The 25,296-nt window shown below is 34.8% G+C and overlaps 2 protein-coding genes across 2 annotated transcripts; one reads left to right on the top strand and one right to left on the bottom strand.

Moving 5' to 3' along the window:
- Positions 1–333: 333 nt before the first annotated feature.
- Positions 334–3,879, bottom strand: LOC109163197 (stromal cell-derived factor 2-like protein). The gene is made up of 6 exons (XM_019311955.1): positions 3,460–3,879; positions 2,943–3,083; positions 2,701–2,841; positions 1,047–1,096; positions 830–959; positions 334–707 (listed from the first exon to the last, which is right to left on the bottom strand). The coding sequence occupies exons 1-6, from the start codon at positions 3,556–3,558 to the stop codon at positions 621–623; spliced, it is 648 nt and encodes a 215-aa protein (XP_019167500.1). The 5' UTR covers positions 3,559–3,879; the 3' UTR covers positions 334–620.
- Positions 3,880–13,328: 9,449 nt separating this feature from the next.
- Positions 13,329–18,995, top strand: LOC109163184. Its single transcript, XM_019311944.1, has 13 exons — positions 13,329–13,656; positions 13,750–13,945; positions 14,545–14,748; positions 14,880–15,061; positions 15,211–15,337; positions 15,465–15,632; positions 16,013–16,678; positions 17,020–17,108; positions 17,735–17,786; positions 17,956–18,039; positions 18,153–18,187; positions 18,448–18,516; positions 18,586–18,995. Exons 2-13 carry the CDS (start codon positions 13,820–13,822, stop codon positions 18,803–18,805), a joined length of 2,022 nt encoding a protein of 673 aa, XP_019167489.1. The 5' UTR covers positions 13,329–13,656; positions 13,750–13,819; the 3' UTR covers positions 18,806–18,995.
- The last annotated feature ends 6,301 nt before the right edge of the window (positions 18,996–25,296 follow it).

The following is a 25,296-nucleotide window of genomic DNA, read 5'->3' on the forward strand; positions in this document are numbered from 1 at the left end:
AAGCATGCAAATCAAGTAATCAACGCAATTGAAACGAGTTGCAATGGTGTTCATACAAATTTTCACTTTATCTTTTGGTATTGCTCTAAGAATTCATAAATTTTATTTCCATATTATTATTTTCTCTATTCTGAAATGTGCAGCCCATCTAATGGCCGACAATTTGTTTTGTCTAAAATACTTTCTTTTTTTCATAATAAGCCAACACTTTGAATCTCACAAGCTTATATTAAGTTTATAGAAGTATATAATATATAACATGAATTATATAATTATATACATAACGTAATATATTATAGAACTATATAGTATATATATTTGTACACACCCCTGTAGGAATGACTATTTTGTTAGCACAAGAGTAAACATTGTCATATGGTGCATACTGTATATGATGAGCAGAAACAATTTTTGATAAAGAGTCCTACTCTATAAGTTTAAGCCTGCCTTAACATTTATGATAATGTGAAGTTGATAAGTGGTTGAAAATCTCTCAGAAGAGCAGCAAAAGGGAAATAGCACAAAACATCCTATGCCCTCTTTTGGAATGGAAGAAGATATTACTAAAGGGTAAAAGTTATGCAGTAGCTTTCAATCACACTAACACAATATCGTATTCATTACTTGCTTTCGGTAGTAACTGGGAGATATACCCCTTCTGCAGCCAGCCAAACATTATCAGGACGCTTCTCTCTTACGCCACAAACCTGCAGAATTAAAGTGCGGAAGAAGTTGTTAGCGTAAGGAATCTGTCCTGTTCTATAACGGTATATATAGAGTGACAGGAAGCACGAGCCAATGATAAAAAGGGATGTCATCTTGTGATCACCTCTTGCTGGCCCCCAGCAATGCGGGTGTACTTCTTGTCATGACTGTGTAGATACCCTGCAGTGTCCACATGGCGAAGCCTGATCCTTTGATCTTGCCTCCAAGTTTTCCCATTTCCTTCAATTTCAAGTCTAATAATTGAAAGCAAAGAGATTACAAACCCAACAATAATCTTAAAAGAAGGCAAAGGAATAAATCAAAAGATAGTCAATACTCACTTCCAGTAGTCCCCAGTATCAGAATTATTGTCATCACCAAAGCAGCTAACCTGCAGTTTTTTAATGGTTAATGAAATGCAGAGTAAACTAAGTGCTAATTCCTGGATAGGAGTCAGTGATGATCAAAAAGGGAAAGGATAAAACGAGATAAGAATGCCCATCAATAAGGCATTTTTGAGAATATGGACTTGATAATGAATCATAAATAATTTTAGAGCAAATTCCACTTTTAGTACTCAACTACTGTGACATTGCCACAATTAGTCCTATTCTTTTAATTTTGCCACTTTAGTCTTCCTTTAAAAATTTTGTCATTTCACAATTGAGTTTTTTGCACTTTTGGTCCCACGATTATAGTGGCACTAGCAGAATTGATCCACGACTTTTGAACCTTGCAATTTTAGTCCACGACTATTGATTTTTTTGCAAAAATGGTCCTTCCGGCCACTTTTCCGTCAAAATTCCACCGGAAATTTTTTTTTTTATCCATTTTTAACAGGGCTAAAATTGATATTTTACTTATCTCAAAATATAAAGGAAATACATAAAACGGAAAGGTAAAAGTGATTGCATTTGAGAATCTCTGCCGCTTCTCTCGCCGGAAATCTATACAACGAAGCTTTTTCGATGTCTTCGGATGATCCCGCAGGCGTGCTGGCTCCGCCTCCAATGCTGCTGCCGGATAACCCAACTAGCCCGGGGAACGCCACGGCCGCGCCGCTGCTTACTGACAGCCCTACCTGCTCCAGGAACTCCACCGCCTGGGGCAGTAGTATGTAGCCCAGTAATATTGTATGTAGTCAAATGTCAATTTTTTCTTTTATTTTTTGAGATAAGTAAAATGTCAATTTTAGCCCTGTTAAAAATGGATAAAAAAAAATTTCCGGTGGAATTTTGACGGAAAAGTGGCCGGAAGGACCATTTTTGCAAAAAAATCAATAGTCGTGGACTAAAATTGCAAGGTTCAAAAGTCGTGGATCAATTCTGCTAGTGCCACTATAGTCGTGGGACCAAAAGTGCAAAAAACTCTTTCACAATTTAATAAAGTAACTAGTAATTTTATCATTCAAGCCTCTTATCCCAACATGTAATTTCCCTCCCTCTCTTGTAAGCTATTTTAATTGAATGATGATATTTCATATTAGCCATATTTATTAAATGGATATTTAATTGGATGACAAAATTTGGAACAAAATCAATTGTCAAGGGACCATTTATGGTCAAATTGAAAGTGGATGATTAAAATTGATAAAGGTCAATAGTCAAGGGACCATTTCTGATCCAATTGAAAGTCGAGGATAAAAAATGGTAACTGTTAGTAGTCAATGGACCCTTTTTGGAATTAACTATATGACAAAATTAAAAGAGTAGGACTAAAGACACAATAGTTGAGGACTAAAAGTGGAATTTGCTCATAATTTTATATGATTGCAGTCCTGAATTCTGAATAATCATGAAGCATTGCCAAACTCTGAACTGGTCAACATGTAAGAGTGGAGGGTAAATGGTGGTCAAGCTGGTATAGAGTGAAATCACATTCACTTCAAAGAATATTACTTCATACATAGAAGAAATAGAATAAGGGATTGCATTATATTTTCTGACATTAAGACATAATGAATCCAATGACATTCACATTACAAAGCCTACTAACCTCCAGATTGCCAGATATGGGAGATGCATGAAGGTGACTGTGCAGCCATCTCCTTGTCCTCATATGCTGAAGTCTGATAATACTTCCTGCTTTAATAGCATCACCTTGCTTTGCAGGTGAGTCCAGAACTGACCTAACAATCTGACAAACGAAAGACCAACACAATCTCAGAAAACTAGACCCAACTATTTCACTCCAATATGAAACACAAATGAAGATGAATGGAATAATCATTGGCCTACCCAGTAGCTGTTAGCATCATCTACACCAGGAAAACCCGTGACTGACTGCTGCCCGCTGCCAGAACCATAAGGCACATCGTGTGAATGCAACCGGAACTTAGTCCTCTCATGCATCAACTTGATTGCTGACCCATAAGAAATCTTCCACACAATTGAAACCAACCTAATTAGACTGAAGCAATAAAGTTCCAGAAACTAAACACCACACAACAACAGTAACCAAAGCTTTCTTTTCACAATACTCAAATATGCTGTGTCTGCATTACTCTGTGTGTATTAACTCAAATCTGGAAAACATGATCTTTATAATTCTTAGATACAAAGTGTATATCCATACAATTTTAACTAATTAACTAAACAGTGGAACCCCCCAAATCCCCAATTATGGCAGGATGAAAGAAATTCAACTTTTATACGAATGAAATGTGGCTTTAAACTATTCAAATCACTTCACGGGTTGAGAAATATGAAAATACTTTCATAATTTACATATAAATTAGGATAAAACGCATATTACCTGAACACCTTCAGAAGCAGCGGATACAGGGGTTGAGCTGAAATCGGCGTCGAGGTTAAGGAAGAGAAAGATGGCGAGAGCGAAGAGAGAGAGCGCCATCAATAGCAGCAGCACTATGAACCAAGTACTTTGCCAAAACGGCAGGGTTTCAGACAAAGCGGCTTCGCGGTACACTATCCGGGTCGGGCTGGAAGATGGTTGACTCGAGAATGTAGACGGCGGTGCCGACTTTCTGCGGGTGAGATTTTGATGCTGCTGCTGCTTTTGCGGGCCTGATGGAGCCACGGTGGAAGTTATTGGCGGATTTCCGGTGGAGATCCGACAACGGTCCGGTTGTGAGTCGGGTTTTCCGGTGATGGCTTCACCCTATCTAATGTTTCGTCTTTCGTCAATATTGATCGGTGGTCTTAGAAGTTTCCAGAGCGCTTGGTTCTATACTTGTATTTAGTAATGCAACGTGGGATGAGAAGTTTTGACCAATTATTTGCTTCCACGTGGAATTCGAGTGACGTGGGGGTTTGTGACTGGTTAGTTAAGTTGGTTCTTTTTGATAGTTAAGTTGGTTCAAGAATCATGATTCACTTATAAAGTGGATAACTGACAAGGTATATTTTTATGGAATAAGAGTCAAATATGTCACTCAACTACACACCAAAATATAATTAGGTCATCCAAAAAAAATGTAATTGTATTATTGAACAATACAAACTCATACAATTCAACAAAAAATGACCTATTTATAAAAAATATATATATATATGATGATGTGGCGATTACCGAATTTAAAAATATTTTAAATAAAAATAATTATTTAAATTATTTTTTTCAGGTAAACATGTCATTTTAAATTGAATTCTATATTTCTTTATACAAATATACTTTGTAACTGTCTATATAACTTATTCATCTTTTTAAATTTTGCTTGTAGTTCGGAGACTACTGGGTGGCCTATAAAACTATTGGTATTGATTCTAGCATATATGATTGGTACTATGTCTCTTGCAAGTCTCAAGGATGTAACAAAAAACTGGATTTACAAGATGGAATGTATTTCTGTAAAAAATGTAATAGAAGTTCGAATGGGGATGGTTTAAGATATAGGGTCAAAGTTCGTGTCGTTGATGTTAATGGTAATACACCTTTGTTACTTTGGTATCGTGAATGTGTTGAGCTTTTAGGAATGAAAGCTGAAGAGTTAAAATTATCCCAGACAAATGTGAGCTTTTAGGTTTGACTAATTATATATAAGGGGTTTTGATCTATACCTCTATACATACACAAAACGCGTAGATACTGTTAACTTTATTTGTTTTCATTTTCTAGGTGGTTAGAAAAATTTCCAAAGAGCTTGAAACTTGAAAGTTTGGTAGGGCTTTGGGATGTTGTTAAAAATTGTTGTGAGGAAGGAACAATTCCAAAATATGCTTAATCCTTTTCATGTAATGCAAATTAAGAATGCCTCATCTCTATTTGCTACTTTCTGCCCTGGACCTTTTGATGGTAAAGACAAAGATTTGACTTCAAAATTGGAAGTCAAATCTGTAGACTCAGATGATGATGAGGTATGTTAAGTATTCATTTTCATATGAAATGTGATACCTATCTATCTTTAAGATTGCATTTTCTAACTCGTTTTATGTTATCTATTTAGGGATTTTTTTTTCAGACCATGAGGCAGAGAGCCCCATTGTGAATTCTGGCCAAGAAAGGACTACCACAGGAACTGAAAGTGATGCAATTAAGAGATGCCTACTGGATGAATTTTTCTGTACACAGAGTTCAAAAAAGAAGAAACAAGTTATTGTCAAGAAAGAAAAGATTATTGATGAAGGTGAAGTTCATTCGGATGAATGAACAATTTGATACAATTGAATTGTCTGTTTAACTGTGTTTTAGAAGGACAATGTTTCTACATTGATTTGGACTGTTTGGGACTGTTAATTTGCTACTACCATTGGGACTGCTTTACCTACATGTTTTGGACTGTTTTAATATTATCTTCTAAGTTTATATTTTTTAGCTGATTAATTTGATTTTGAATTGCTTAATATATTATCTTTTCTATTTTGTTTGGTTTGAAATCATTGATAGGTAGTAGACTAGCAGAAGTCAAGACACAAAAGGTTTATTTTTTTTTCTTTTGTACAACAATGCTTTAATTTTTTTAAACAACGCTTTATTTTTATTAAAATTGTATTTACCCCGTGCATCGCATGGGACAATATCTAGCATAAATATAATATTTTTATTTAATTGGTTGCTGGTCAAAATTACACTAATATCCTTTAGAATTAATTATGATTTAGATGCACATCAAATTGATAGATTATTAGATTGGATTAGTTCTTCCAGAAGGTTGAGTCCCAATCTAAGGCCCCTCACACTCCGACCCGACAAAACATTTGGGAAGATGTAAATCATGGTAATTCTGTAAGTATTTTCCCTAAATACAATATATTATAATATATTGTATTATTGGGTGGTTGTGGTGCAAGTAGGAGATTGAGTCAATTAGTGACTTAATCTGTTATGCAACTCAGGATATTCAGTTAAGCTTTAACTGAATATGTGCCTATGTTGATAGCATGTAGGCTTCTAAGCAAAATAGTCCTCCCACAGCTCCCGAGTTCAGGACACGCACCATCACGTATTCGGGAGAGAAGTGGTAGACAAAACACTAATGTCCATTCTGCAGGTTTACCATCCCAGAGACAATACCAACAACTATGGCTGGGGATATTCGGGCGATCCTAAAGCTTCCGCTGCAACGAGGCAGGTTACTCGTTTACTACAGTTCATGTTAGTCTAAATTTATTATCTAACATTTGGTATCAGAGCCCTCAAAATCTCTGCCTAATTTGTTGTATTGCTTTAGATACAAAATTATTTCGAAAAATTAATATTAAGTTTATGTATATGAATTTTCTATACATGATTTATTTTCGAAATTTTGCATGGTAATACCTACTGCCTGGAATTTGTCGCCGGTGATTTTGACTCCGATCGTCGTTGACGAGGGCAACTACGAGCATACATGGACAACGACATGAAGAACGCAGTGTGACGCTGTTGAGGATGCGACTTGGAGTCGCGGATGGCGGACAACGGCGGCGTCGGTTTTTGCTGCTCCTCAAGCTTTGGGCTGCGATGATGAGAGTCCACGGAGGCTTTCTTCCGGCGACGTCCGATTTCCGCTCCACTTTCCGGCGACGTATTGTCGCTGCTCCTCAAGCATGCGTGGAAGACGCCAGGCATTGGCCGTTGGGATGTGGCGGCGTTGGTAGACCAGGGCTGCTGCGAGGTGAGACGGCGGAAACGGGCTGTTTTAGGTGGCGCGGAAGACACGGCAGAGGAGGCTGGGTGGCGCGGAAGACAGATGGCGGCGCAGAGAAGATACGGCAGAGGAGGCTGGGTTTTCCGGCGACGTCCTTGCTTCAGATGACGCTGGCTCCGTGCTGCCGCTGCTCCATCTGCGCGCTGTTATTAAGGTCGGCGACGGTTTCCTCCTTCAGACGACGCCTTCCGTGGATGGAGATCGCTTCTTCATCGCTGGTTTTCCGGCTGTTCTTTAGAAGAGGATGAAGGTACGCTAGTCTCCTATTTACATGCAATTATCCTTTTATTTACCATATTTAATATTTGCCTTATATTTAATAATTACATATTAATTTTGGTAAATGGTAATTATATTAGGATTTAATATTGCCATATTAATATTTATCTTAATTAATATTGTAAATTATTTTTGGTAAATGGTAAATTAAATGGTAATTGCTTGGTTTGAAATAATAATGCCCTTTAGTTTTTTCTTTAATTTTGGCATTAAAAATTTCAAATTGAGATCAGGTTAATTGTGACATTATTTGTGATTGAATTATTGCCGCTATTAGTTCAATTACAGTAATTCTTGTCACAATTAAATTATTATTCATTTTTGAGCAAATATTAATTTCTGATTTGCTATTTGAATTTTAATTTAATATTGAGAGTTATATTAATGCCCTATAGTTTTCTCTTAATTTTGGCATTATATTCACAATTAAATTATTATTCAATTTTGAATAAATATTAAGTATTAAATTTGCTACTTGAATTTTAATTTAATATTGATGTGCATATTAAAATTGCTTGAATTATTGCAATTTATTTAGTATTTATGAGTTAATAATATATTAATTTGCAAAATCCAAACATGCTTTGTATATTTTTTTTTAAAAAAATTATTTTATTATAATTGTACATTTAGAAAAGCATTTATTAAAGTTGGATATAGCACATTATTAACTCATAGATTTTATATTAAATATCATTCAAAATTGGATCCATAGGCTAATTTTGGACAATATAGCCTATTAAGTTAGTTTGTTGGTTTCTCGTTTAATTTTGAGCATATTTTAGTCCTAATTTTCACTTGGGACTTTAAAACCTATTTTGAACAAGCTATTTAGGACCTATCTTGGTCAGTATGGATCCTACTATTATTTGATTGATATTTTAATAATAATTGTAGCACATTCTTTTTATTTTGATTATAACATGTTTATTTAGTTTCAATTATTACTAACTATTGTATTTTGTTAACGGTATTTATCGTTGGTGATAATATAATGTTTGGATCTATTTCCATATTAGAGCATTTATCATTCATGTTATAATTAACTTGGGACATTAAGGTTTATGGGCCTGACTTAAACAATTTTGTGCTATAATTATTATCATTGTCTGATTTTGAGTCATTAAGTATCTAAGGATTACAATTACCATTTGAAGTCATTAAGACTTATAATTATTGTTTTGGCCATTAAGAATTATAACTATTATTTAAGTTAATTATGTTTTTAATCTATTAATAGTTTTCAGGGCCTTAACCATAATATTCTGTTTTCTTAATGGTAAGCAATGTACATAGTTATGTTGCCTTTACATTATAGGTAATTTGGTTATACCTTAATTTTAGTCTCCGACTCATTACAGTCTTGATTAATTATTATGTGGTAAATTGAGATTAGTATTTAGCATCCCTTAATTACAGTTTTACATTTATTGTAATTATTATTAATTTACATTATTAATTAATGTTATTAAATTTAGGGGCTAATCTCATTTGTTATCTTTCATAACAATTACTCATTCATGGTAATCTACTATATTTGGTACATTGGTAAGATTACTCATGTCACTTCATTTTTCCATTATTATTAATAATGGTAATTAAGTGTTACCAATAAACTGTTACGTACCATTGAGCGATTCAACTAAACTCTCCGTGAAGATGGGAGATTTTTGGAGGCTTTCTTCACTATTGCTGTTAGTGCTATCGATAGGTGCAGTTTGCATCATTAAGGTACGCAAATCATTAATTACAGTTTCTTATTATTGGTAACTACTGTTATAGCTGTTAACCATTTTGAACTAGTCACATTTTATCCTTAAGAATATGGAAACATTAAGATATGTATTACCATGTTTGTCATTATTAAAATGTTCATAGTGATTATAATGCTCCTTATTACTATTAATATTTTAATTCATGATAACATTATTTTTTATGGTATTAAGACATGAATTGTTTCCAAATTGATTTATGTGACATTTATTTTCGGACTTAAGTTTTATTACATTTTAAAGCTATATCCAAAAATGTTTTAAAGTTTAACAGTTTTAACTATTGTTTTTCATATTTAGTCTCCAAATTAACATAATAATATTGTTAATGGCTATTTATTGCCCTTTTGGTTTATTTGCAATTTTATGCCATTAATAATATTATTAATTGAGTTTTGGAGAGTGATTTTTTAATCAATTCAGAATTTTGGAAAAACATCTTTTCTAGGCATTATTATACATCTATCCCATAATTTATTTAGTATTTGAATTATGACTTTAGATGTTATTGCCCACATTTAGTTAAGTGTGGAAAATTGAATACACATTTGATGTTTTTTCATACTTTTAGATTGTTTTATGCCTTTAATCACATTAAGTGCATAACATTAAGTTTAATTATGCATTAGGATTTGTGAGTTTTTTATTTACGAATAAACATATACTATGGCTTGATATTTGTGAATTCAGCCTGCTTCTCACAAATTTGATTTTATGCAATTAAAACATTTTCACGTGGGCTAGTTTTTAACCTTTCAAAGTATATATCTATTATATTATTATTCAAATTTTGGATTTCTTTTGGTTAGAAGTCATACTTGTTTTGGATATTAATTGTATACTTGAGGTTATTGCTCATATTAAAATTGTTTTCATTTATGCAATTTATTTAGAATATATGGGTTTAATGTTCGATTTTATGCATACTTGTCCACCGCATAATATTATGTTTTTTTTTTAAATTATGCAATTTTACTATGCCTTTAGAAATGCATACTTTAGGATGGAATTATATTAGTTCCTTATTAAGTTGGACCTATGCATAAACTTTAGCTGCGGTAGTGCCTGAATTTAAGAACGTTTAGTCCGCTAATTTAGTTCATCAATTTAAAGCCTTATCCATAAGTGAATCTACAATTGAATAGATCTCCCAAACGATTTTACTTCAAACATGAGAACACATGACTTAGGGAAGTTTCTTGGGGAGGAATACTAGTTCTATGGCCCTGGCTTAAAAGCCTTGTTGCTACTAGTCCCTTGCGACGCTACTCTGTCTAAGGAGTTGGTATTTAACCGAGCTTCGTCTCGACCAACTTTCCTGGGAGTATACCTAATAATTGGCTATCATGTGTTGGTTTAATTCGTTTGTTAGGCTTTAACTTCCCCTTTGCCAAGTGATTACAATTTCTAGATTAATTAAAGAGTAGCCACAACATCTTTAATTTACTAAAAATTGTCTAAAGTTCAAATCACATAAAGATGGCAATGATAAATGCCTAGTGGTCCTATAATTTTAATTAGTTGGGGAGTAGCCACAACATCCTTAATTAGTTAAAATTATATATTGAGTTGTTGGGTCACATAAAATTTGATAAATGTCTAGTGATCTTATAATTTTAATTAGTTGGGGAGTAGCCACAGCATCCTTAATCAGTTAAAATTATATATTGAGATGTTAGGGTCACATAAAGTTTGAGACATATCAATTGTGATTAATTGTATGTAATATGATGGAATTTAGCCCACAGGCAATTTCGTTATATTTGTATGATTAATTAGGATGAAATACTGAACTATGATCATAATTTAGCCCACAGGCAATTATGTATCGGGATGTAGTTTAGCAGTTTTATCAGTGATGATAGGAATAAAGATTCACCTCTCATGAAGTTTAATTTTATGATGTAAACTTTAGGTCATATATCTTAATTTGCCCACAGGGATTAAGATAAGGAACATGATCTCTTAAGTTTTTTGTCATAATGGTTGTAATGAATCTAATTGAATTAAAACTTCAGCCCACAGGCAAGTTTTATGTCACTTGATTCTTCAATCCATTTGATAATTGTATGGTTGTAATGAATCTAATTGAATTGAAACTTTAGCCCACAGGCAAGTTTTATGTCACTTGATTCTTCAACTCATTTGCTACTTGTTTCATCATAAAATTTCAGTTGGATCTAATTGAGTAGAACTTTAGCCCACATGCAAGTTTTATGTCACTAGATTCTTCTGACTATTTAGTAATTGAGATAAAAATACTATCATAAGTGTTTAATTGAATTTAATAGAATTAAAACTTTAGCCCACAGGCAAGTTTTATGTCAATAAATTCATCAAACCATTAGATAATAACTTTATCCCAATTTCTTAGAATTTATAAATTTAGTTCAATTATAATTCTATGTTTCATGGTTTGCATTGGCAAAACATGTATTTAGTCACTTCCCAAAATTTAGATACACCCTTTATTTAATTATTTTTCACAAAGCTTACTTGGTTATTTGGACTAACTATAGTAAGTTGCGTGGTATGATATACCTCTTATGGATTTCAATAATAAAATATATCTTCTGAGCCGAATTCCAACTTGGTTTTGGAAGGCGTATTTTATTATTTTAGTATGTCCAACTATGGTGGAGAATCATGTCCTCATTAATCATTCATTTAGTTGGACTATAAATGGCCAAATATTGATTATTTAGTATGCCCAACTAATGGTGGGGAATTATATCTTCATTATTTAGTTGGCCAAATCAATTATGAGTGTTATGTCATTAATTTGGCTAAAGAATATCTTAATCAGTGGGAGTGATCATTTAGAAAAAGATCGTTAAAATACTCCATTAAAGTTGATGGATTTAATTGTTTTCATACATTCCAAATTGGATTGTGCGTCTAGCAATAAGTCCAAAAGTTTTCACAAGTATTAATTTAGTCTTTTGTTCTTATAATTCATAAGTTCATTTCATTGAACGTTTGGTTGTACAACATATTTATGAAAATGTTGTAACAATATTAATGAATTTATTAGAATGAAAACATTTAACTTGTGGTGCACTGCCAATTAATAAATTCTTTAGTAGCAATTAACATAGTCTTTAGTTTCTTCAAAATTGATCCTGGGCCATTTTTGGTTTGTAAGGCTCAAAACAATTTTGGAAGACATAATAAGACTCGTAATGTTCAATTAATTTCGAGGTGGACCTTGAGATTATTTGGGAAATTGATGTATGTTTAAGATTCCAAATTGTTGACTTAGACCTTATGGTTTATGTCATTGGAATGTTTCTATGACTTGACTATCTTTTGGGCTATCTTAATGAGTGGGAGTGACAGACGTGTCAACTCCAAGCTCTTAGCCGTTAGAGGTAGTGTTTATGTTAACTTATAAACAAGTCATAGAATATAGTTAGCATTATGCTAACATTAAGAGATCTCTACTTAAGGCATGCTTTTAAGATTTTGGAGATCATACAGTGAATTTGGATGGTTTCTTCCTTCAGTTGTGCACATAATATATTTTGAGAAACATCCATTAAGGGACTAAGAATAAACGTAGGGGTTGTTCATAAAGAACCTAAGTTAGAGAATTTAAATGCATGTGATCATAGTAGATACTACTCACTTGATTAGTAGATGACGTATTACTATGGTTCTTGTATTTTGTTCTTTAATGAAGGTTGTGCTAGTACTTGCACCAAGTGGGAGAATGTAAGTATTTTCCCTAAATACAATATATTATAATATATTGTATTATTGGGTGGTTGTGGTGCAAGTAGGAGATTGAGTCAATTAGTGACTTAATCTGTTATGCAACTCAGGATATTCAGTTAAGCTTTAACTGAATATGTGCCTATGTTGATGGCATGTAGGCTTCTAAGCAAAATAGTCCTCCCACAGCTCCCGAGTTCAGGACACGCACCATCACGTATTCGGGAGAGAAGTGGTAGACAAAACACTAATGTCCATTCTGCAGGTTTACCATCCCAGAGACAATACCAACAACTATGGCTGGGGATATTCGGGCGATCCTAAAGCTTCCGCTGCAACGAGGCAGGTTACTCGTTTACTACAGTTCATGTTAGTCTAAATTTATTATCTAACATTTGGTATCAGAGCCCTCAAAATCTCTGCCTAATTTGTTGTATTGCTTTAGATACAAAATTATTTCGAAAAATTAATATTAAGTTTATGTATATGAATTTTCTATACATGATTTATTGTCGAAATTTTGCATGGTAATACCTACTGCCTGGAATTTGTCGCCGGTGATTTTGACTCCGATCGTCGTTGACGAGGGCAACTACGAGCATACATGGACAACGACATGAAGAACGCAGTGTGACGCTGTTGAGGATGCGACTTGGAGTCGCGGATGGCGGACAACGGCGGCGTCGGTTTTTAGTTCTGGAAGGCGGAGATAAAATACACTTCTGGAAGGCGCAGCCCGCAGCAATCACAATTCGATCCCGGCAATAATAATAGTACGGAGTATTCTCAGAAACCTGGTACGTACTACCTAGTACATTCTTTACCAAATTAGACATTTCGGCAACATTTTTTCCTTTGAAAGTCTTCAAAATCTTCGGGGACAACAATGTCAAATCGTTCCACGACACCCCAAAAACTACATTGGTTAACAGTTCACATCTCACACAGTACATAGTAACACACCAGAGCTGAAACCGCCTTTGGCCTAAAGCTTGCATGGCATTCAATTGATCAGACTCCCAAAAAGGGCAGAAAAATTCCAAAAGAAACAGCTTCACGGATTCCAAACCCGGGATTCTGCAGTAATTCATAAATCAGGTAGAATCCGATATACTTTTTTTAATATTTATTATTTATTGTATATGTATATTCCTTGAATTTGCTGGATTTGGTGTTTCGGATGATTTTTAGGGTTTATCATGAAATTGGGGGCTTTGAGTTCTTGACTCTGAATTTTTGATTGAGGGCTGATTCTTGAGAAATGGTGGTGGCTTCTTCTTCTGCTACCCCTCCTTCGGAGAAAGACCTTGAGGAGGAGGTCATAGATTATGGGGTTAGGCTTTTCACTCCCCCTTCTTCTAATGATGAGCTTCTCAGCTTCCTCGATGTAAGGGTTCAATTTTCTAGTATTCTACATGCCAAGATTCGATTTTTATGTTTGATTTGTGCTTCAATTCAGTTACTCAGTTTTGCTTGGATTCAGTTATTAGCGGTGATGTTTTGAGTAGGTGAAATTTGAGGTTCTTTTTCTTAATTTGTGCACAGATTGTACCCACATCCCTAATTTATTGTTTCTTTTTTGCTTGTGTGTCTTATATAGAAAGGACCAACATTTTTCTTTGTGTTCTCTTGCTTGTTATCTGTCGTTTTGGCATAGATGTGTTTGAAACACAAAAAGCTTGAATTTGATTGCTTTCTGTTTGGCTTGGTGTTTGCCTTAAATTGCATTTAAACAGAGTCTTGAATGTTTTTTTAGGGTAATAACTAATCTTAGGAGGTTTGTTTTTAGCTCAAAGTTGAGGTCTTTTTTGTTTTTTGGTCTTGTTTTGAAGGTATTCTTTTTAGCATCAATATAAGTGAGTATGTCTGATGATGTACCCGTTCTTGAACTTGGTTTTATTTGTATTGCTCAATGCATCACTATCTACACATCGTTAATGTACGATTGCTCCAATTTGACTTCTCTTTGGCCCATTTCGTTTCTAGAAAGTCGAATCCCTACTAGTCAGGGTAGGGCAAGCCCCTTCAGAGACCATGAGGAATGCCCTTCATCCAATAATGAAAGCGCTAATTGGTTCAGAGCTTTTGGTACATTCTGATGAAGCTGTAAAAGTTTCAGTTGTATTGTGTCTCAGTGAAATAATGAGAATAACTGCACCACGTCAACCTTACGATGATGCTGTAATGAAGGTATCCCAGTGGGATTTTGTGTATTTCTCCTTCTGTTATCCTTTACGCCCCTCCTATTTTTATTTATTTAAGTTTCAATAGCATTCTAGCATATACAAGCGTTTTTAGTTTAGACTTGAATTTTGTTTCAGGAAATTTTTCAGCACATCGTAGGAACATTTGAGAAGTTAGAAAATGTCAAGAGTCACTGCTATTCGAAGGCTGCGCAAATTCTTGACAATGTTTCAAAGGTCAGGGCATGTGTGATGCTTTTGGACCTTGAATGTGACACATTAGTTGTTGACATAATTAAACTATTCCTCAGAATCATCAGGTAACCAACCTTCAATGTGTTCCTTTTTACCGTAATAGTTGAACTGACAACCTTTTAAGACATTTATATTCTTATTATACATATTTTATTTTTCTGCATTTTGTTCTCCTTGATGTATCCATAAAATTGGTTGTAAATTTTGGCTCAAGCTCCTCTCATGCCAATGATGTATTCACAAACATGGAAGAGATCATAATTTGGATCATCAAAGAAAGTGATGAAGTTTCGGGCGAGCTGTTAATGCCCCTTGTTGATAGCATCAAGAATGAAAATCAGGCAATGATGCTTTTATCTATCCCTTTCTTCGACCATTCTTGTTTTCGATTTCTTTAAATCTTATCTTAACCTTGTCTTCTTCTTCTTCTTCTTCTTCTTCTTCTTCTTCTTCTTCTTCTCTCTCCAGACTGTTTCACCTGTTTCGTGGCAGTTGGGACAGAATGTCTTGGAAAAGTGTTCTTCCATAATCAGACCTTATGTAATCGAAGCAGTAAAATCGAAGAACTTGGACATTCTTGGTTATGCCGGGATACTTTCCTCAATATGCCAAGAAGTGCCCGAGGGAGAAGACAAGGTATGTTGAGTTTATGGCTATGTATTTCTTACCAATCATACCTTTACCATGGACCAGGCTCTACCTTGCATTGTGGACCCTGTTACAAAATAACCTTCATATTATGTGTTTGCAGTTGACATATTCTGTACCTGTAGTTAACAATTTATGTGTCTATAGTTAACAGTTTATGTGTCTGTAGTTAACATGTTACGTGCCTTCAATTTATTTACAGGCACATAAACAATTAACTGCAGGTACAGAATATGTCAACTGCAGACACATATGCAATATGGACCCCGGTCCAAGGCATAACAATTGATATATTGTTTAATTGGTAATCCGTTGCTTGTTTACTAATGGCAATATAATGAGTAATATATATTTCCTGAATTGATCAGACGGAAAATGAGAATGGACCTCTTGCTGCATGCCCTGTGGAAGTAGCGTCCAACGCTCAAGTTCCTCCAGTATTGCAACGGGAAGACACACCAACTTCGATAGATATTAGTAACAAAAACCAGGAATCTGAAAACTCATCGAAGACATCACAACATTGTGGTCAGATAGAGCATCTAAAAGATACTGGTCCTGAACATCATAGTTTAGAAGATAGGCAACCGGGATCGAATACGAGTGGGCTTCCAAAGAAAAGGGGTAGGAAGCCCATGAAAAAACACGATGCAGCTTCAAAGGAGTCGCCTTTGCTACCAGAAGATGAAAAGCAGACTGCAACTGCTATGCTTTCACCAGAACATCCGGTTTCTAGTTCATCAAAAGGCAATAAGGATGGGAGCACTCGAAAAAGAGGGCGTCCAAAGAAGAATCAGTCCGATCAGTCTTTGGAAAAAGGATCTGAGGTGGGCACTACCAAGGCAAAACGTAGGAAGGGCTCTGGGAAGAATGAGCCATCTGTCCAGTATAACGCTGAGAAATCTCCTGGTTCAAACGTTGTCATTAAAACGGAAGATGAAATTCTTAGTGCAGATAAGTCATCACTTCACCAAAATGAAAATCTCTCAAAGAAAACTGCCAAAGCTAACAAGGAAAATGCTGGCAACAGAGAGGTATCCTGCTACTATCTGTTCGGTTAGTTGAGTATATATAAATCTACGTCTATCATGCCATCAAGGTACTTATAGATACTTGTGCAAAATGCTACATCCAAAGCTTTGTCCCACGATTTAGTCACTGAGAAATTAAAGACCCACGAAAGTACCTCTAGAAATTGCATTTCTTTGATAATCTAAATGAGCATAATCTGATCAACGTATGTGTTTAAGGAACTTCACAATAGTTCAGCTTTGAGACATTGTACTTTATTGTATTTGCTAATGTTAACTATCACTATTTGACACAGTAGGCTCACAAGCCTAAACAAATATGTGGTTTTTAAAATTTCATTCAGGATACCGAGAAGATTGCTGAAATCAAGGCCAGCCATGGTGAAGAATTGGTTGGTGCGAAAATTAGAGTTTGGTGGCCAATGGACCAAGAGTAAGTGCTTTAGAATGATAAATAAATGTCGTTTCCTACTGACCATAGTAAATCTGTTCCGTTAATTGAAAAACATAGGCAGATGTTCTCCTCAATTGCCGTTACCTTGTGTTTGTTGACTTCATATACAATTATAAGAACTTGACTTTTAGGCCCACGGGAACCAGTAACAATAGTTATACCATGAAAAGGTGGACTCGAGTAAAAAATACACAATTTACATGCTGAATGTTCACAATTCAAATTGTGAACATTCAATATGTAAATTGTGAACATTTAGTATGTAAAATTGTGAACATTCAGTATGTAAATTGTGAACATTCAGTATGTAAATTGTGTATTTTTGGACCTGGGTCCATCTTGCAAGGTGGACCCTGGGCCACAATAATTTGCCAACCAGTAATGGCAGCCCTTTGATGTATGTCATGGAAAGTACTCCAATCCTATGATAAATATGTGTTGGTTGTGTTATGATTCATATACTTCAGCTTTTAATTTGTTCTGTTTAATGTATTGAAAAAGTACTAATAATTGCCTAATCCTAAGTTGAGGCATTTAAAGTATCTTGAACATAGAAGTCAAAACACAAACTTTGCTACATGTTATGTTGGTTTCTTTTCTGGCAGGTTTTACGAGGGTGAGGTTTCTTCTTTTGACCCTGTGAAGAAACGGCACAAGGTAATTCAGTTCTTAAGTTGCCCGATATGCTCATATTTGTGTTCATTTATCTCCTTAACTTCGAATGAATGATCTTCTTTCGGGATGTATTCTATACATGTTTTTGTGTGTTTGTGTGTGTGTTCTAAAGGATACTCTTGTTTACTGCTTCGTGTTGTTACTTCTGTAGGTTGTTTATGCTGATGGTGATATAGAAAAGTTGAATCTTGCTAAGGAACGATGGGAAATGAGTACAGAGATTCCTTCCAACGAAGTGGGTTATACTATTCTCGTTGTCTATTTGTCCCGCCTTATAAACTTGGTTTTCGTTTTTATTAGTTTGTATGTATACATCTGTAACGCAATTTCATTGGATGCAATTTACAGGATCATGAAGCAGATCCTCCGGTTTCATCAGCTATGTAAGTTCCGTATTCAAATCTTGATGCGATCTTCTTAATAATGCGCACGTGTGTGTTCTTCTTGACAACGTTCTTGGGTCTTTGGGTTAAGGTCACTCAATTGGGGTATAATACGCATGGGCTAAATCACACTAAAAGACTGAATCCAATCCAATCAATTATCTAGTCTAACCCATGACCTTATTTTTTCAATGTGGGACTCTCAATTCTTAACACCTATTACTCATCGATTTTAGTATTTGAATGGTAAATTTGAGCAGGGATGGGAGGAAGAAAAGAAAAGGCGACTCTTCAAGAAAACAAAAGCCCGCCATTTCAGCAACAAAAAGGTTGGTTTTAACTCACAACCTTTTGAAGTTTGGTTTCAGTACTCGAGTAAACGAGCCATTATCTTTCAGGTCTAGACGCAAAGTACAAGGAGGCAGTGGCGGCGTGACTGCAAAATCTCCTAAGCCCGACGACTTCTGGGTTGCAGATGAAGCGAACGACAACACAGCTACGCAAGGCGAGCAGCCAGGTAACGATGAAAACACTCCTCCACACAAGGAAGAGACTGAAGCTCCTGTAGAGCCATTGGAAACCGTCAACCCGGGCGAAACCCCTACGGCTGTTGCTTGAGCGAGAATACACTAATTTGCGGGGACTAAGACCAGAGAAAGCCTACCCAAATCATTGATGAGAGGGTGATTAGAGTAGAAAAATGAAGTGGCAAAAATACACTGAGTGTGTAAAACTTGTTCTTCTTCACCCCATACAATAGAAGAAGCGTATTTGCTTGTATTGTGTAACCTTTTTCTTTTTAAATGTAGTCTTGTTTCGATGTTGTTCTTATTAACAATGAAGTCGGATTAGTCAGTGATGGATATATTGGAAATATATGGCCTAATAATAGGGATCCGGGTCTAGGAGTGCATAGCCCGAGCGCTCGAGGCCCAGAATGATGGGCCTTGACCTAGCCTCACGGGCCCACTAGGGGGGCCTCGACTTAGTCTTGTGGCCTACCATGACTTTAGGGGAGTTTGTTGGCTCATGTCTTGTATAAATATTGCGTTGTCTTGGCATTACAAATCATGTTCTATCTCTTGTGTCCTAAACAATTGTCTTATTATTACATGGTCTACACCTCTGTAATAGCATTATACGTTCAGTTAATACAATATCAGTCTCCGTGATTATATTTGTAGTCCTATTATTGTTTTAATCATATAGTACGTTACATTTATTCATTTATTTGGGTTAATTAATCCGGACCCCCGGTTTAATTAATTCCATTATCCCCCACCTTCTCTCATTAAGATACGATCTATTCTACTTACACACTTTGTCCTGAAATACTATTGTAATAGCCAATTCTACGACATTTAATACAATTTACGGTCTCACGGCCTTTACGACGTCGTTTCATTCATTTATTTATCATCTATACTACGTTCTTATCCGAATTTAGTGATTCGGGTCCACCCCGAGTATTTAAATCCAGAATTCAATGTGATTATTGTTTTCTAGCTCAAAAGGTCATATGGCTTAAAACAAACACCTAAATAGTGATATAAAATTTTTTACAAGACCTTATTGGGTTTAGGTTACTCTGTTAACCAATTAGATGATTGTCTATATTACAAAGCTTTTGAGTCTGCGTACGTGATAATATGTATATGGTGATATTTAGTGCAAATCTCAATGCTATTAGTGAAACAAAAGGCTATTATTTGCTAATTTTGACATGGAAGATCTGGTGGAGACAATGTTATCTTTGGTGTAAAAATCACTAAAAGATCAAATAGATATACCTTGTTACAAGGGCACTATGTAGAAAAACTTTTGAAAAAAATTCAACTTTTATCATGTGACACTAGCTAACACACCTTATGATTCTAGTGTAAAATTTTAAAGGAATCAAAAGTCGTGTATTTCAAGAAAAATATGTCAAAATTATTGAAAGTTTTATGTTCTTGATGAATTATACTAGACCTAATATAACTTTTGCAGTGAACAAGCTTAGTTGTTAAACTCAGAACCTAAGTGGAGGCCATTGGAATGCACTTAAACGATTGATACGATACTTTAAGGGTACTTCGGACTGATGTTTATGTTATGTTAGGTTTTCCTTCGTACTAAAAGGCTATTGTGATGCAAATTAGGTCAATGACAGCAGTAAAGTAAACTCAACTAGTGGATATGTTTTCACTATATGCAGAGCTATTATGTCATAGAAATCAACTAGACAATCGTGTATAGCTTGGTCAACTATGAAGACATAATTCATAACTCTGGACCTAGTAGGACAAGAGGCTGAGTGATTGAGAAATCTATTAGTTGGCGCATCTCTATGGGGGTATCCAACATCTTCTATACCTATGCATTGTGATTTATAAATTGCCATTTGTGTTGCAAAAAACAATGCCTATGATGGGAAAAGAAGACACATACGAATCAGACATTTGTCTGTAAGACAGTTTAGTTTGAATGGGGTGATGATGAAGTAGAATTTTTGGGTGAGATGATTGTGTGAGAGGGTATCTTCACATCGGATATCGTACTCAATAACTGGTGATAAGAGTTGAGCGGATTGCTTCCCAAGCACAAGGTAATAACCCTTCTAAAGGAAATCTAGCCCAAGTAAAGGTTTGGAGAGAGCAATAGTAAAAACAACTAGGAAAGAAATGAGATAACAAATAAGAGAAAGATGGAGGGGAATATGAACTTAAACTAGGATTAAGAATCGTAATCGAACATGAAATAAGGGAAAGATTTAATTAATTAGATGAAAGATGTCACATTAGTGATATTGTGTATTTGAGCGGGATGGAATTATGGTGTGTGAAAGAGTGTAAACGAAGGTTGTGAAACCCCCGAGTGTCGAACTCAAGGATAGTAAATCGGAGCAAACGAAGTGCAAGACAATTAGGTGTCACAAGGTATCAATAGGATAGACTACGTGCAAGGTAGAACATGTAGAAATGGGTGTATGCAAACATTGGCAATCAAACAAAGAAGGAAAGAAAATGAAAGAAACAAACACACATGTAAAACGGAGATTTGGATGGAATTGAAGTTGTGTCATGCATTCATTGGTCTTAGGTAGATGAGAGGTGGTGCATGGAATTGACTATCCTAAGGGAGACCTAAGGCACCAACACTAGGACGCGTAGCACCTAGTCTCTCTCATTCCCTACATCGGGTGAGGCATTCTATCAAACACTTGGCGGGTGGTCTACCGTCTCATCCCGGACCTAACCCTATCGGGAACGAGGGCGGAGATTGCAAAAGGTAAGACTAAGGGAAATGCAATCTCTTTTGTCAATTTCCTCACTCTCAAACTCGTCTAACCATTGAGATCCTACAATGGAGAGAGATCAATATGAACTCCTCTACAACAAAGGCATTCAAGGACAACTCATACATCAAATCTCATCAATCATACATTCAAAGCATAAGAATACAATCACAATCCAAATCCTAAAAATCTAGAAATTCATCATCATGTATAGAATCACAACATAAATCAAATAAGAAATTAAGAACAAGAAGAAGAAATGTTACCCAAGTCTTCAATCCAAAGTGTTGTAATCCAAATAACAATGTTGAGCAATGAATTGTAGAGGGGAAAATGGAAATCTAATCTAAGAAATGAAGAAATGTAAAACCCTAATCTAAATCTAACCTAAGGAAGCTGAAATTGAAGTGTAGGAAAAGGGCTAAAAAAGTGTTCCCTAAGTGATCCCCTTACAAGCCTTTAAATAAGCTTAAAATCTGAAATTTCATTTAAGTGACTCGTCCACGCACTTCGAAACGCTCGTTGTGAATTTTGTGGAACTTTCTGAAAATTTTTTTCTTCACCAAAGTTGTAGCCCTTGAAGTTGCCGAACCATAGCCACTTGAATCACTTCATTTGGACACTCCTAGCTCAAGATATGATCATTCTACCAAACTGTGGCCGGAATATCCTGAAATTGACAATGTTTTGCTATTTTTCTACAAAGGCAATGAAATTAGTCCCCAATCCTAACTTTTATCAAATTAATCTATTCTAAGCATGAATTATGATTAAAGGACTCTAATTATAGTACAATTAGCTTCTAAATTACTCTATAAAACATAGCATCTTTGACACTTATCAATTAGCCACGAGGAAGCCTTTCTCAAGATTATTCCACACTCTTAGAGCATTTAAGGACATTCTTATCCCTATTATTGACTAAGGGGCATTTCATCAAACATGGTGTCAGAGGCATCACATACTTCTCTTTTCTCAAAGGTGAAACATGGTTGATCAACCCCTTGAGCCTAGATTAAGTTATCACTTCCCAATCAAGACTCAATCATGTTGATCAACACCATCCAAATCAAGTTTCATCTCCCCTACTCAACTAATTCAAAATCACATTCCCAAAACCCTAGTCTCCATCCCTATTACCCTCTTAAAGGATCTACTCAAACATAATTAAAGAGAAAATATCAATGAACTCAATAAGAAAAGCACAATATATCAAAGCAAAGTAATCAAAGAACAAAGTAAATTGCAAGAAATGTAAAAGAAAGAGAAACTTATCTATTTGAAATTGAAATCTTCAATGTCTGATCCAATAATGCAATTGAAAGTAAATCTATTTATTGATTGGTAGTTTGAAATGTAAATTGACAAGTATTTGAATCTAAGGGTGCTTGAATTGAAAACTAAAAAGGAAAAAAGTAGTCTAAGGAAAAATTTAAGAAAAGTAATAAAAAAAAAAATACTCATATAAATCTAATTTCTCTCTTTTATAGCTACGCCTGCATTATGAGACCTGTTACAAGCGTAACATATATCGTAATGGCAGAAATGAGATTTTGATGCTTTCTGTTATGCGACCTATTATGAGTGTAATGCCTTTCGTATTAGCATAAGCGGGTTTATGATGATTTTCATTATGAAGCCTATTACGTGCTTAATGGCCTTCGTAGTAGTAGAATTGGCTTTCTAATGCTCTCCACTATGAAGCTTTGTTATGAGCGTAATGACGCTCGTAATAGTAGGAATAACCTTTATTATTTTGAGTGTTAAGAGTCTTGTTACGGGCCTAACTTAGCTCACAATAGCTGACTTTTGCTTCCTTCCCATTTGTGCTTTATTTTATCCAATTTATCCTTGATTTGACCCTATTTTTCTACAAAACACAAAAATGGCTCAAAGTTAGTTCTTAATCACAATGTATCACATTTTAGGCACAAATAAAGCAAATCCAATCCCAACTACATATAATTAGCTAACATAAAATTATATTTTAAAATAATTAGAATTAAAATGGCAAAATTTATAAATATCCAATGTTATCTTACATACCCTAAGAAAGGGAAGGGAATCACATTCAATTCTCTTGAAAATCCTATGCGGAGGGAATGTTTCATTCCTTGAGAATGTTATATTCTCTAATATAATATGAACCAAACACAGGAATGTAAGCTTTGAAATGTTACATTCCATTGGTTATATTATATAACCTAAATGAAACGCCCCCTAAAAGGACCATTATTATTATTATTATTATTATTATTATTATTTTTTTTTTTTTTTTTTTTTGAAGATCTAAAAGTACCATTTCTAGTGAACAACTCAGCCAGTTTTTTTTTTTTTTTTTTTTTTTTCCACTCAAAATTTGTGGTGGATTGTTGGGGAAATTCTTAGTGGTATTTGATAGCGAATATTCCCTGTGTATACCTACCTATACGTACCACATACCTACTCGGTATCAAATAAAGTAATCATGAGGAATCAGACCCGACTTTGGCCGACCTTATGCTAGACCGACTCGACCTCAATGCAAAGATTGAGCAAGTGACTTATCAACATATACCTTCCACCTCACCTTGTGATCGGAACCAACCGCATGGGTTCGGGATTATCAACCCGACCGGGCTATACATAACCTTATTTCTCTAGTTCTAAAACGACTTCCTTTGCACTTTTTTCTCTTCGTAGCACATTATCTTAGCCGTGCACGCGCTCGTGTAGCCATTATCTGTGCGCGAACACACACATCATGTGTCCTTTTTTTTTTTTTTTAATATGATCCCAACCATTTGTAGGCCAATTATTTTTCAAATAACTCTTTCCCACATCAGTTATTAACTTTGGCTTGAAAGATTTAATGTAAAAATAATCCCCAATTCACTTTTATTGTGGATGCTACTATAAGTGGGTTGTCTGTTTTTTTCTTTTCTTTTTGGCCTCGCTGCTGTCCGTGTCGTCCGCAAAAATTCCCAAGGGCCGTCTTCGGAATCAGCACCGCCTTCACTATGAGTGCTCACCAACTCCTATGTATTCTATTTGTCGTTTCCATCTTGGTGAGAGAAGGTATTCTCCAGAATGCGCAGATCCGCAAATCCCCCAAAATGGCCAACATAATTTTTAGCCGAGTTATTTTCACTTTTGGTTTCACGAGTATGAAATTATTTTCATATTTTTTATTTTGATTATTAAAATTTTTAGATTTAGTTCCATGATTATTATATTTTTGTCAAATTTAGTCCTTGATTATTAAAATTTTTAGATTTGATCCCACAATTTTTAAATCATTCCGACATTTGGTCTCCGACTATTATGTTATGATTTAATGAATTAGCTACTTTATTATTCTCAACAACATTTGGTCTCCGACTATTAAAATTTTCAATTTTAGTCCCACGATTTTTAAATCTTTGCCACATTTAGTCATTTATTATTAACATTTTCAGATTTGGTCGGGTGATTTTCTAATCCCAATATTAACAATTAATCTCCCTTCTAATTAAATAAATTGTACTTTTTGTACAAAACTATCTCGTGTTTGTAAATTTAAATTTGTAATATAATTTTAATTTATTTAACTTAGATTTTAGCATTATTAAAGTTTGTATATAATATTGGAAAAATTGCATCTTCAGTCCTTGAGTTATAACCAAGTTCTGATCAGTTCTTAAGTTATGGCCGTTTTCGAGTTTAGTCCCTCAGTTATGAGCAAAGTGGCGAATTTAGTCCCTAGCATTAATATTCTGTCTATAGCTAACGGAAAACTTAAAAATAATTTAATAATAGACGGGTAAAATAGGAATTTCAAATTATAATCATCTTTTTATGTTGAAACTCGTTG

Source organism: Ipomoea nil, unplaced genomic scaffold, assembly GCF_001879475.1.
Source record: "Ipomoea nil cultivar Tokyo-kokei standard unplaced genomic scaffold, Asagao_1.1 scaffold2975, whole genome shotgun sequence".
NCBI lineage: Eukaryota > Viridiplantae > Streptophyta > Magnoliopsida > Solanales > Convolvulaceae > Ipomoea > Ipomoea nil.

Excerpts from the sequence above, each read along its gene's own strand:
- LOC109163197 (XM_019311955.1), bottom strand. The coding sequence starts at position 3,558 with ATGGCGCTCTCTCTCTTCGCTCTCGCCATCTTTCTCTTCCTTAACCTC. Across the intron at positions 1,097-2,700 it reads CCATATCTGGCAATCTGGAG|GTTAGCTGCTTTGGTGATGA; the intron begins GTTAGTAGGCTT and ends AAAAAACTGCAG. Across the intron at positions 708-829 it reads TTGCTGGGGGCCAGCAAGAG|GTTTGTGGCGTAAGAGAGAA; the intron begins GTGATCACAAGA and ends TTAATTCTGCAG.
- LOC109163184 (XM_019311944.1), top strand. The coding sequence starts at position 13,820 with ATGGTGGTGGCTTCTTCTTCTGCTACCCCTCCTTCGGAGAAAGACCTT. Across the intron at positions 13,946-14,544 it reads AGCTTCTCAGCTTCCTCGAT|AAAGTCGAATCCCTACTAGT; the intron begins GTAAGGGTTCAA and ends TTTCGTTTCTAG. Across the intron at positions 17,787-17,955 it reads CTGTGAAGAAACGGCACAAG|GTTGTTTATGCTGATGGTGA; the intron begins GTAATTCAGTTC and ends TTACTTCTGTAG.